At 36.0% G+C, this 12,460-nt stretch overlaps 1 protein-coding gene across 2 annotated transcripts in view; it reads left to right on the top strand.

Moving 5' to 3' along the window:
• Positions 1–12,460, top strand: part of ITGB3BP (integrin subunit beta 3 binding protein) — a 29,218-nt gene that overhangs the window by 1,760 nt on the left and 14,998 nt on the right. For both annotated transcript variants that reach the window (XR_014587490.1, XM_083846560.1), the window contains exons 2-4: positions 1,950–1,992; positions 5,139–5,274; positions 10,631–10,712. Coding sequence is in view for 1 of the 2 variants with exons in the window: in XM_083846560.1 (XP_083702686.1) it covers positions 1,950–1,992; positions 5,139–5,274; positions 10,631–10,712 (261 nt within the window). In the remaining variant the exon portion in view is untranslated. The remainder of the gene's footprint in view (positions 1–1,949; positions 1,993–5,138; positions 5,275–10,630; positions 10,713–12,460) is intronic.

Genomic DNA, 12,460 nt, shown 5'->3' with positions numbered 1-12,460 from the left:
GTTCTCTTGTTATAGAAACAGAAGGACGATAACTAAAAAGAAGCCAATGAGCAAAAACGACTGCTGGATAGGACAGAATCTGAGTGGGATGAGCGAGGCTAAGCTGACTCCTGAAGCCAAACGTGTACCCATATGGCTCCTCCCAGGATAGAAGTGCTTGTCTGGAGTGAGGCTGCTTCTTCAGCACCGTGGCTCAGGGTGTTTGCTGGGGTTTTGCAGGCCAGCAGAGGGCAAATCGGGCTGTCTACAGCTCTATTGCCGTACACAATATTTGACAGACTTTAAATAACATGGTCTTGACCAATCCACAACTTTTTTCTCTAAGAAATTTTCTAAATGTTTATAATTTAGTGCAATTTTCGTGCGATTTCTCATTTATCTTTATCCTACAGCTATGTTCAGTCCCGATTCTCCTTTACTTTGGCTTCCAGCATCTTTTGAAGTCCATCATAAAAACTTCCATCATCACAGGCCTCAGCATAACATGCAAATGCATCGGCCCCTAGAGCACCCTTTTGGAGTAGATATATTAATAAATATAATGTTTCCCTGCTGCCACTGGGGTGGAAGATGTAATGGAGTCTGCATTCCTTAAGCAATATGGGTTGCTATTTAAAAAAGAAATACATTGTAAAGAATTCCATCAAACCCTTACAGCTTTGACTGCCCTTTGGCAAGAATTTCAGTCACTTTTTTTTTAATTTAAATGTTACATGTTTACTTGGCTTTTTTTAAGGTAGAGTACTTCTTTCTTTGTGTGTGTGTGTGTAACAGAGATGATCGTAAACCAGTATTAATTAAAAACCTTTACCTGAGTTACATTTCAAAGACATGTTTTCCATGTTTCCATTTTTACAACACTTTAATGCAGGTTTGGAGCAGTACTGTAAATTAGAAGAGGATGTATTTGGAATAAGGTCATCTTAATTCCCTACAAGACAAAACATTCTTTTCTGAGATGAAAATTGAGCAAAGTTCTTGAAATATGATGTATTTTCCAAATCTTGTTTAATTTGATACAGTATATATGTTTCGTGGGGACTGTTCATATAAAGATTTTAGTTTTTTTCTTCATTGTTTTATATAATGCTTTAAACTGTTGTTAAGATTTAAGAATGTACTTTAAAAGTTTCAGTTGTCTCTGGGAAAAATAGTCTTAATTTATGTTGACCTTTCTTTCCTTTGAGCTTTTAGTCTGCATTCAATAAAATTTTGATGACTGCTCTTTAGAAGACAGCTGTACGATATAAAGTATTATAAATATTCAGCTTTCCTCTTCTAGCGTTGCCATTAACAGCTGGGCATCCAGTTCAGCAGAGCAGATTTTGCAGAGAGAGCTTGGCATGTTCCTGAATCAGTATAGTGAAGAAGACTAGCAAATAGTTTCGTATGGTTTGGGGACCTGTAAAGACATAGAGCATCTGTTCCCCAGTTAAGTCATAGTCTGGTAGCACTGAATCATGTTAAGAGCTAAAATGATGGGAAGAACTACTTTTTTCACCTTGGCTGTACCTGGGCTTTAAATGCCTGATGTGTTATTTCTACTAATGGAAAAATAATTTCAACCCTTGCTCAGAAGGTAGGTAAATAATAATGCTTCTGCGTTTTTTCATTGTTTATAGTCTTTTAGAAAGAGACAACTGAACATTTTGTGTTCTGTGCAATTTCACTTAAGTGTCTTAATTTTTATCTCTAGTATAAAATGGAGAATTGGATTTTCCTACGCAAACGCTTTATCCTTCTAAGCAAGCAATGTTTTTGTTGCACAGTATTTTAATCAGTTAATGTATTTGTTTTAGATGAGATTAGTTTTCTTGTGCAGCATTAAAAAAAAAAGTGAAACATATGAAAAAGAATCATGTCTTTTAAAATAACAGATTATAAACCTTACTACCAGAAATCTTTGTGTCTAGATGATTATAAAATTTGTCCATGTTTTTATCTTGCAGAGCTAAGAGATCACTGAAGTTGGATGGTGGTAAAAAATATAACGTAAGTATTTTTGGTATGGGATAATTTGGGATATGTTTGTGTGTAAATGCACGTATAACTGTATGTAAACATGGTATTTCATTAGTTATGCTTATGTTACAGATTGGTTGCTGTCTAGAAAAAAATCTCAGGAAGGCACAAAATTACTGATGGAAATATTTGTATAAAATCTGTTGGATTCTATTTGTCACAGAACTGCCTGGCTTTAAGTAATGTATAACTGAAAGAATCATCTGAAAATAATGGGTGAAATATGCATATTTTTATTGCCTTCCCTATTTACGCAAGAGCTGAATGAGTTAAGATCCTTGTTGAAATCATTTATTAGAAACTAGCTCCGTTATCCTGGAAGCAAATGTTCTGCCATGTAATTGTACATGTAACAATATGGAATTATGATAATGCTGTAATCTGCATATTATAAACTGCAAAATTGAAATGAAAACATTAAAGGCATTTTCATGACAAGGATATAATTACCTCCCTCAGCAAATCTGGCATAATGAAACAATAAAGTACTAACACTGCAATAAATTTCACCACAGTTATCACAATAAAAATAAAATTGTACTGTTGCTATTATTTTTTGTAAATGCAGCTATAGTATACTCCCAGTACCAGCATGTCATGACATATGTCAGTTTATTATCTGCTTCTACCAACAGTGGGTGTTGCTGCAGACACCAATGCAGAGAAGCTTGTGAGGATGGCAGTGTTTGAAGGAAGGAAAATTTTTGGAAAAGTATATAAAGAGGAAATAGCTGGTCAGTAAATGAGCTCCCAATAAATCTCCACATCTGTGTCCTTTTGAAGAGATTTGTTTATATGCAGCGCATACTTGGAGGTCTCGCTGGTAGTTTGCAAAATAGAAATGTGCAATTTTAAAAATTTGCTAGATTTTTTTCTTCCTTTAAAGAAAGATGGCAAAATACTGCAATGGCACTAAAAAAAATCATTAGCAATTTAATTAGCAGCTTAGTGTACCATTACCCAACTTGTTCTGCTCAGAATGCAGCTGTGACTGTAATTTTGCATCTGTTTCTTGGGTTGTAGTAACATTTTTGTAGATGAGTGGTCCAGCTGAAATTACACACAATTCTTTTTATGCCTTAAAGCTATTCCTTCCCTGCCTCCCTCTCCATAAGATAAAAAGGAAGAGTTGCTCGGTGGTTACCTGCGTTCAGGAAACCTTGTTCAACATAAAGCTTAACAAAAGCCCATCTGAATGATGAAAACTTTTATTGGAATCTCAGTAATAATGTGGGTTTACACTATGATTTTTAGTTCATACAAAGCCTCTAACAGGTACGTACCGATGATTTAAAGTGTGCCGTAATTAAATAACAGAATTGAAGGTAGAAAGGAATGTAAGGTAATAAACACACAAGGTTTGTGTGAAGTATTTCTTTTAGCTCTGCCCCTTACATTGCCATTTCTTCAGTTCCTCTCCTGTTATTCAGGAGGACCTCGTTCCACCTGCTGGTCAGACTACCCAAAGTATGCCCAAACTGACCAGATCAGAATCAAGTATTTTTAAACTTTGTAATTTTGGTATGCTACCATTTATTTATATATATATATATATATATATATATATATGCATAACTGGAGTAGGATCCTTCTATCTAGAACAGAAGTTCTTACTGCCAAATAAATACTGTCCTTCTAAGTACTACAGTAACTTTTTTTTCCAGGTAGCTGCTCAAAGGAGATTGGATTCATATCCAGAAATATGGTGGCTGAGGTGACTGCTGGTCAGTGTTAAGCAGGAAAAATATCCTGAAAGTGTAAGCAGATTGCAGATTGTCCCTGTTACAGAAGAAAATTTATGACAATTAAATGCCTGAAGTGGTATCAATACTTTACAGTAATTAATATTTCATTAAAAAAAAAAACACGTTTCTTCAACCTGGGTGAACGTGGCATAGTATTAGTGCTGACAGACTGATGATTTCTGTCAGGTACTGTTTAAAATACCAGTAGTCTGCAAAGAGAGTGTGAACAGCTGATGCAGAATGATTTAGGGTATTCAAGACTAAAACAAGACAGATTGATTTCCAGGTGGTATGAGAAAGCTACGTAAGTGGGCAGCAAATTATATCCTTTGAAATACAGTGTAAGTCATAATACTGATGACCAATACTAACACTGTTAGACTCTAAATTAAGGATAACTGCTCAAGGGAGAGTAAGGGAAGACAGGCATCAAAACTGCAGCTTTGTGTAAAAGAAATAAAAATAGAATAGCTAGCAGCACTGGAGATAGAAGGCTGTTCCATGAATCAGTGTTACATCTTCACTTGAATTAGAATTAAATGTATTGTCGCTGTTTTAAAGTATAATTGCAGATCTTATACTTTGAACCAATATCATTCTGTGAAATAAAATGAGTGTGAACATGGGTGGTGGTACAAGTGGCACAGGAAATGCTTTCAAATGAGAGGTGAAAAGATCAGGAAGCTTTAATACGAGTTTGGTACAATGACTTCTGGAGCTCATTCTGGAATTTTGGTGAAGCCAAGAACATAGTAGAAGTTGTAATAAAAACACTCATTTGTACAGATAACGATAGAATGCAGGTCTGTGTAGGTGTGAAAAATTGAGTATTGTGCTTTAGGACACTTAAATTAACAGCTGGCTGGAACTGAGAAGAAAACTTCTGAGGGTTACATAGCTGCCTGTTATGCTTATAGGTACAACTCATGTTCCTTGTCTACTATTTATTTCACCTGTAAGCATATACTTTTTAAAGGGAGTTTCCTTGTTATAACACTGTAACAATTTAATTCTATAAACATTAATATTTTCTTTCATTAAATTACTCAGCAATGAAATACAGCCTTTTCCCTGGGCTTGGATTCTTCCTGGATTGTAGAGTTTTGAGTAAAACTGATGTTTGTACATGTATTATGTGCTTCCCATAAATGGGAGTAAAGTTTGGAATTACTTAGAAAAAAAATCTTTCAGGAAAGGCTTTGGCTGATTTGGGATGCAGTATGCAACTCTGCTGATAGGAAGGGTAGAGGCTGGAATGCATTCGCTTTGCAGAGGGAAAGTTTGTAACTGTTGTGGGTTCAGATGGACACAGATGCCCCTATATCTTCAGCCAATGTTGATCCAGATTCTTTGTCTTTTATTACATGTCAGCCATCTGAAGCAACACCTTTGACCAAAAAGAAGAATCTAAACTCGTACTCGCCGACAACAGGAACATGCCAGATAAGTCCATTTTCATCTCCCACAAGTCATAATGCACAAGATCTCAGAAATGGCCTATCAAATGGTTAGTTGAACATTTTTGTCTTTCTTATTGCAACATTTTTCTGGTTATTGGCTTGATTTAGTAATTTATGTCTCATGTTTGAATTCTTTTTTGTCTTAAAGCTTATGTACTTCCCAGTTTGGGGTAGAGGGGCAGGTTTAGCTGTTCATGCCAGAAAAATAAATGAATGCATCCATGCACACATACTGCATTTCTCAATTCTGAGTCTTCCTCTATGAATATTGAAAGTTATGTAGATGTTATCAGATCAAAGCTAAAAAAGAAGCTGAATTAGTCTAACTATTCTTCTTTGCCTTCTTTTATGTAACTTTTGTATCATTGTTTTTCAGAGTAAGGCAGTGTTTAATTAAGTTAACATAACGTTGAATGTCACTAGCTCTCAGAAAATATACCTTTATATTTATTTCCCATTCATTTTAGGGCACGTGTCCACTCACACAGTCAGTTTTTGATGCAGACAAACTATGACTGCTCAAGAAGTATATTTTTGGTGGACTAACCTGCTTGTATGCTTATATACGTTGTGGATTTTAAGTGTAGAGGAATCACTAACTCACCTATTATGACTTTTTGTATTTTTTTTAATACAATGAGACTTGTCATTTTCCCCAGATAAAGCCCAAGAGCTTTTGTTTCCCTGCATTGTAATTCCTATAAAGATGGTTGTCTCAATCCGAAAACTTCAAATGATTTTAAAAAACAACAATAATAACAACAACAATAATAATAATAATCCATCACTTCCCTTGTTAACATGTTCCTTGTTCAGTTCCATCACTATCTTAAAAATAAAAAATCTTCTGTCTGATTTTGAATTTGTCTGGCTTTAATTTTCAGCCATCAGTTCTTGTTATGCCTTTTTGTTGGGTTAAAGAGCTTTTTATGCCCCATATATTTTGGAATTTATGTGCAGTAATTGAGGCCTCACTAACATTCATGAATTATGATGAGTAGAAACATTCTGAGCAGGATAGAATAACCACTGTTTGAAATTTATCTGGATGTCTGCAGATTTTTGTGCTAGCTATTGCACCATATGCTCTCATGAGGATCTGCAAAAGTGGATTTTCTTCACACACGCACACACAAATAATAGATTTTTATATTTTGGGAAGGAATGTTGGAATTCTGTCAAAACTGGCCAAACTAAAAATGAGAATTACTAGAATATCCTGCAAGTGGAAGGTATTACAATCTGTGATCATTACATCCCTTTTCCTTAATAAAAATAGCAGAGTAACAAAGCATGCAAGTGTTTTGGTGGGAATATAGCCATGCAGAGTTACAGGCCTTGTGCGGTGTTTTTGCATTAATTTATTTTTTCTCCTAATTAGTAGTCGTGCTAGAAGACTAAACAGAAATAGGTATATACCAATTCTTTATCGTGCTGCAATTATTCCTTATGACCTGTCTTTAAATCTTCCTTGTCTGTTTGTCAGACAGTTTTAATTAATGTCAGTTGCGTTTTTCATGAGCATTCACTGCCAATTGGAAGGTTCACAGCTTTCCTACCAGGCTGACTGCTGATTTCTGTTCTCCCCAGAGCAGAGGTTCTTCTCCGTCAGCTTTTAAATTGGGCATTTGCCCCACCCCCAGAACTAGTACAAATATGACTTTGAGCCATCGACATTCCAAGAAGCTTTTGGAGGAATAATTAGACTAATTTCTCTCCATTCTCATGGTGAATGATAGCATCTCAACCAGTTGTGTAAGCCGGGTGTCTTCAGATAGGACCTATATTTTAGAATACCCTTGCCTTCACAAACTGTGAACTGATATTTCCTGGATTATGTGAAGAGTCTGTGTGTCCTTTTTTTTTCCCTTGTGACAAATATAACTTTCTATATCCTGTACAAAGAAACCTTTCAACGAGGAGAGTTGCCAAGAGGTGTTCTCCATCCGATCGGAGATCTGGCTGTTAGTGCGATCAGTTGATATGCCCATACCAGCATCTGGCACGTCACAGAAGAGTCAGTTATTTTTCCACGCTTCAGTTAATTGTTTTGTCTTGACATGGCATCCTACATTCTTACCCAGAATGGAACAGTAATTAATCGGATTCCAGCAAAGTAACTGCATGTTAAACCTAGTAGCTGATGGTCACTGAATTAGGATTGCTTGTATCCTGAGGGAAGAATCAGATTATTCTAATCTATGTCGCCTTTCTATGTTATCCTTTTTAATACTTAGCTTTGCAAAAAGTTTTTAAATTTTTTTATGATGGTAGCAGTGAGATACAAAATTAAAAATACTATGGATCATTAAATATTTTTTCTTCAATATTCCTCTGTGTTTGTATTTATCTGCTTTAATGACTCTTTATTGTAGTCAGGTGTCCTTCTGTGACACAACACAGGGTAGTACATGGATGTTGAAATCTATTACATGTTTTAAAACTTTTTTCAGCAGCTCAGCATTTGTATTACATGTCTTATCACTTAGGTAAAAGAAAAAAGGGAGCAAAACGTCTTGTACTAAAATGCCTATTTAGTAGGATGTCAATGGGAAAGGTGAACATGTACTGCATTTCCATACTATTATTAAATATGGACATAAGGGAACATTCATTTTGCCTATAAAAAGACCCATCACATGATCAGAGCTGACATTTAGATGGATAATTATTCAGTAATGTAGTACTAGCCATCTTTGCCCCCATATTCATATAGCTACCAGCTGGTGGAACAGACTCCTTATATCCCAGCTTCAAGTTGTCCTTTTTAAGTCCACCGTTTCTCTTCTCCTTCTGAAAAGACACTTTGATTTTAAGTGTTGTAGTGTTTTAACAGATTATGGATATTACCTGTAGGTGAGGTGTTAGTGTATAATCTGTATTCTATTTTTCTGTGACCAATGGGTAAGAAAACAACATAATTAATTTTTATTACAAAATAATGCCATTAGCTATAAAACAAACAAACAAAAATCTTATTTTGCATTGTATAAAGTATACAAAGTTCCATGAATCCATCTCACTGGAGGCAGAAGGAAATTACTTGTCTTATTTTTGAATAACAGTGTGGAAGAGTGCCTCAAAGAAAACTAAATCTCTACAGAATGCTCAGATTGTTCAAAAGTAACATTTATTTTGTGAGAAGACAGGAACCATCCCAATCAATTTACTTATATTTAAATCAATCCAGGATTCTGTCATTCCATAGTACTGACCTAAAAGTAGTATCTGTTTGATAACTGATGACTGGTTTAAATAAATGTACTTAGATTTAACATGAAGTCTTTTGGGGTCTTAACCTTTAGCTACTGTGACGGAACAGCTTGAACTTTATAGCAGCTTGTCATTCTGAGGTATTTCTCAATGTTTTACAAAATATTAAAATTAAAACTTAATCTATCCCTGTGTGCTGATGCTTCTGTGTAATAATTTAGATCTAGCTAGAAGAAATCAAAATGTTTAATTCTTAGTGTGGCCTCTTTTTCAGTCTGATGTCAGAAAGGAGAGAGATTGAAGTAAAACATCAAAAGTATCTCATTCTCGAGGGTCTGTTCAGGGATGAATGCATTTGGTAAGGCCACAGTAAAGACCTTACATATCTGTTGTAGGGACAGATGTAAACTGTTAGAAAACACCCTGTCGTGAACTTCTTTGGCACTAGACAAACAAAAATCTTTCTTGTTGTCCAGCTGTTTGGCTACAAGTACAGTGAACTAAAGCTGACTGACTGGTAGGCAGTTCAAAGTCACTAATCATTGAAAATGTTAATGATCTCCTTTTTTAAGAGGAACACTGTTACCAGAAGACAAAAAAAAAAAGGAATGAATGCATCAGTTATGCCTCTGCCACTTCATATGTATATATGTACACCTCCACCGTTCTCTCCTTAATGACTGTCAGATCCAAAAGTAATCTGTTGCAAAGGAGGATAAAACTGTGCTCAAAGAAGTGAAATTGTACATTGGAACAGAAAATGAGAGTAATTCTGGGGGGAATTCTTCAGGTGGGAGTTACTAAAAACTCACATTATGTGATGTTTTTGACTTCAGCCACAATCAAAAATAATCTCTTCAGATGTGACCTCTTTTTAGGTGGAGCATAGATAGGTACAACACCTGAGGTGTTGAAAGGTGACCATGCGGGCTGTGTGAAGCATGGTACTGTGAGTAGTTATGGCCTCACTACTTTCAGTAGACTCACCAAAGACTTTTGTGCCGTGAGATCCTATGAAGTGTGACAGGATACACTACTTTTGAAGAATTAGTTAAAAGGGATGCAGTACTCTTTCTGCAAGAATATCACCCTTCTGATGTGCTAGTTGGAAGGCAAGCGGGACTGACAAGCTAATGTACTGACTTTAAAAGCAATGGAAATTGATACGCAATATAAAGGTTTAGTCTGTTTTGTTCTGAGTTGTATAAGTAGTGATAAGTTGTTTAAATAGATGGAAGTTCAGAAAGCCTGTTGTGATCAGAGATACATTATGTATAACACACAAGATACGCAATGAGGTTATTGAGCCACTTCAGCCAGCAGCCAAGGAGCTAAAGGTGTTATTTTGTTGCTGCTCTACCTTTCTTCATCTCATCTGCTTCACTGAGAGCATCCTGCCTGTCCACCCACTGTGGGAGAGCAGTCTGTGATAGACACACTGGCACCTTGTCATTTCACAATGCCCGGCCTACAATGATAGGAGGACAGTTTGTTTCCCTTACACCACTTGTGAGTCAAGGTTTTGCTAACAAATCCATAGGAATGGACTTTTATGGTAATAACCTATTTCTGTTCCCTCACAAAACATGCAACTGCTCAAGGTATTGGTGCACTGAAATATAGAAATATGGCTCGACATGCAGAATAATAGCAACTGGCATATGATTTATCATGCCCCATCGTATGACAAGTTGGAGTATTATATTGTCAGTATAGTATGTCAGAGCCTTTGGAAATAATTTGCGCTGTCTCCTTGTAGTTGTTTACAAGATGGAGCTGGGGACCAAGCACTTATTAAAGGGAAATGGAGGTTTCATTGCTCAGTCATTACAGTATTTTCATGGTAAAGCTCTGTGCTAATATGTTGTATTTAGGCAGCTAATAGGATAAAAAAAAAAAAACATGTAGAACGCAGGCACTGTGTCAAAATTATACAAACTTTCAGTTATTAATATGATAATGCCAAGCTTTTCACAAATATAAACGTCATGTGAACTGATGAGAGGTCAAATTATGACAATAAATTATAGTCAAGTTAGGGTGTTTCATTACAAGGGAATCTGCCCTGCTTCATAAGTGAGTGTTTTTCTCTACCTAAAAGATCATTCAGCAGTCAAGGTTCATATTAGCACCTTCTTCACGTGCTTCAAACACTGTGTTTTGTTTTTATCATTGTTTCTTTCCTTGTAGACCTCCCAGGAGATGAAACTGAGCAGAACAATTTGGAAAGCAGATTATCCAGAAGAGGGCAGCCTGAAGCAGAGAAGCATGCGTAAGCGTGTTAAGTGCTTTGTGGATGCAGTGCCGTGATTTTTACTTAGGAGGGATTAATATTTCATAAAGAATTAAATTAATAGTGATTATTTTTTAATACTTGCAATTCCTCAGGATTGGATATTTGAAGGCACCGAATGGCAGGCTTAGTTACAGGTACAAATTTATGCAGGGTTTGCAGCACAACTGTCCAGCCAGTTCTGGCTCTCACCGGTAGCATGGGGCATATGACACTCTACCAGTTATACACCCATAGTACTACATAGTGAGGTATCGTAATTAAGGTACCTAAATGAAGATATGCTTTGCCTTTCCAGACTCTTCTGAAAGTATACATTCTTTACCTTATTTTTGGAAGCATTAACTGCCAAAGATAAAGGGCCAGTAACCGCGGGACACTGAAGTTGTACATGGTGTCCCAGATGAAAATTCTGTTGGGGTTAGGTACTCTAATTCATATGTATGTTTTTACTAACAACTAATATTTGTGACATTTGGTCAACTAATTATTATGTTTCTTATACTTGAAGTTGTAGCTCTTCCGTTTGATTATTGCAGATGAACTTTTGATGTGTCTCTCTCTTTTTTTTGTGTGTGTGTGTGTGTGTGTGTAATGGACACTTCCCCACCATTAGGTAGAAATTCCCTCATCATCGAATGGTACCTTCTTAGTGATGGAGCTTGACAGACAGTAGAATTGTCTGGATGGTATGCTAGATAGTAAAAAATTCCATCTTACAGTTATATCAGTGGAAAGCTGTAAACTCTGATGAAAAGGGATGTTTGGTTTGGTTGTGGGTTGTTTTTTGTCTTTTTTTTTTGGTGATATGGCAAATCTCTCAATCGGTAATTACAGGCGCATTTCCTAGTGATAGGAACCTTGAACCTGCAGAACGATTTGAGTAATCAGAGTTTCCCTTGACATGTAAATGTTTGCATTCAATAACTCAGTATGCTTTTTTTTTTTAAATACAAGACTTTTGGAAGATTAGTAGTTAGTGACATGTCAGAAAAACACATTCATAAACTAACACCCACACAGCAATATTTATGTGAACTTCCATTCACTTTATTTTTGCAGGTGGAGAATACATTGTACAATACACTGACATTAGCATTTTCTTCTCTGTATAGCATAGCCTTCTGTTGTCAGGTTGAAATGCAACGATGATACTTTTATTTTCTCATACTGTAGTTGTCTTTCTAAGTACCGAAGTACTGTCTTTGGGATTTCTTATGAGTGTGATTCTCCCTTCTGTGGAAAGAATCAGCAGATGGACGATTTCTGTTGCCTCTGTTTAATTTACATGTTTGCATGCTTCCAAGAGAAACGAGCCTAAACCTTTATTATAGGACTTTTTTCAGTACGTATTCAGTGCAAATCCTTAACCATGCATTAAAGTCTGCCTTTTAGATCTAATCTGATGGTATTTTATTTTAATTTTTATTACAAAAATCATTCGTCTCTGAAAGCTGGCCATCTTTACACTGGTAGTAAAATATATTTGTGGTGTGAAAGAGGAGATAGCACAACAAAGCTGGAAAAATGACCTCGTGCTATTTTGTCCCCGTGGAGCTCACTATTAACTTTTTGTGTTTCTTATGGTTACAAGCAGTGGTGTACGATCTTGGAGCCCATGGGTCTGGGGAGCTTGAGCTGTTGATAAAATTCCTGTTCTTGGGAATAAATGAGTTAAAATCCTGTTTTACCATTGCCGTCCTGTGTGATCACAAGAAAATCATGAT

Source organism: Anser anser (genome assembly GCF_964211835.1).
Source record: "Anser anser genome assembly, chromosome: 8".
In the NCBI taxonomy this organism is placed as follows: Eukaryota; Metazoa; Chordata; class Aves; order Anseriformes; family Anatidae; genus Anser; species Anser anser.
Note: the sequence above shows the minus strand (reverse complement) of the source record. Positions and strands in the feature narration are given on the sequence as shown.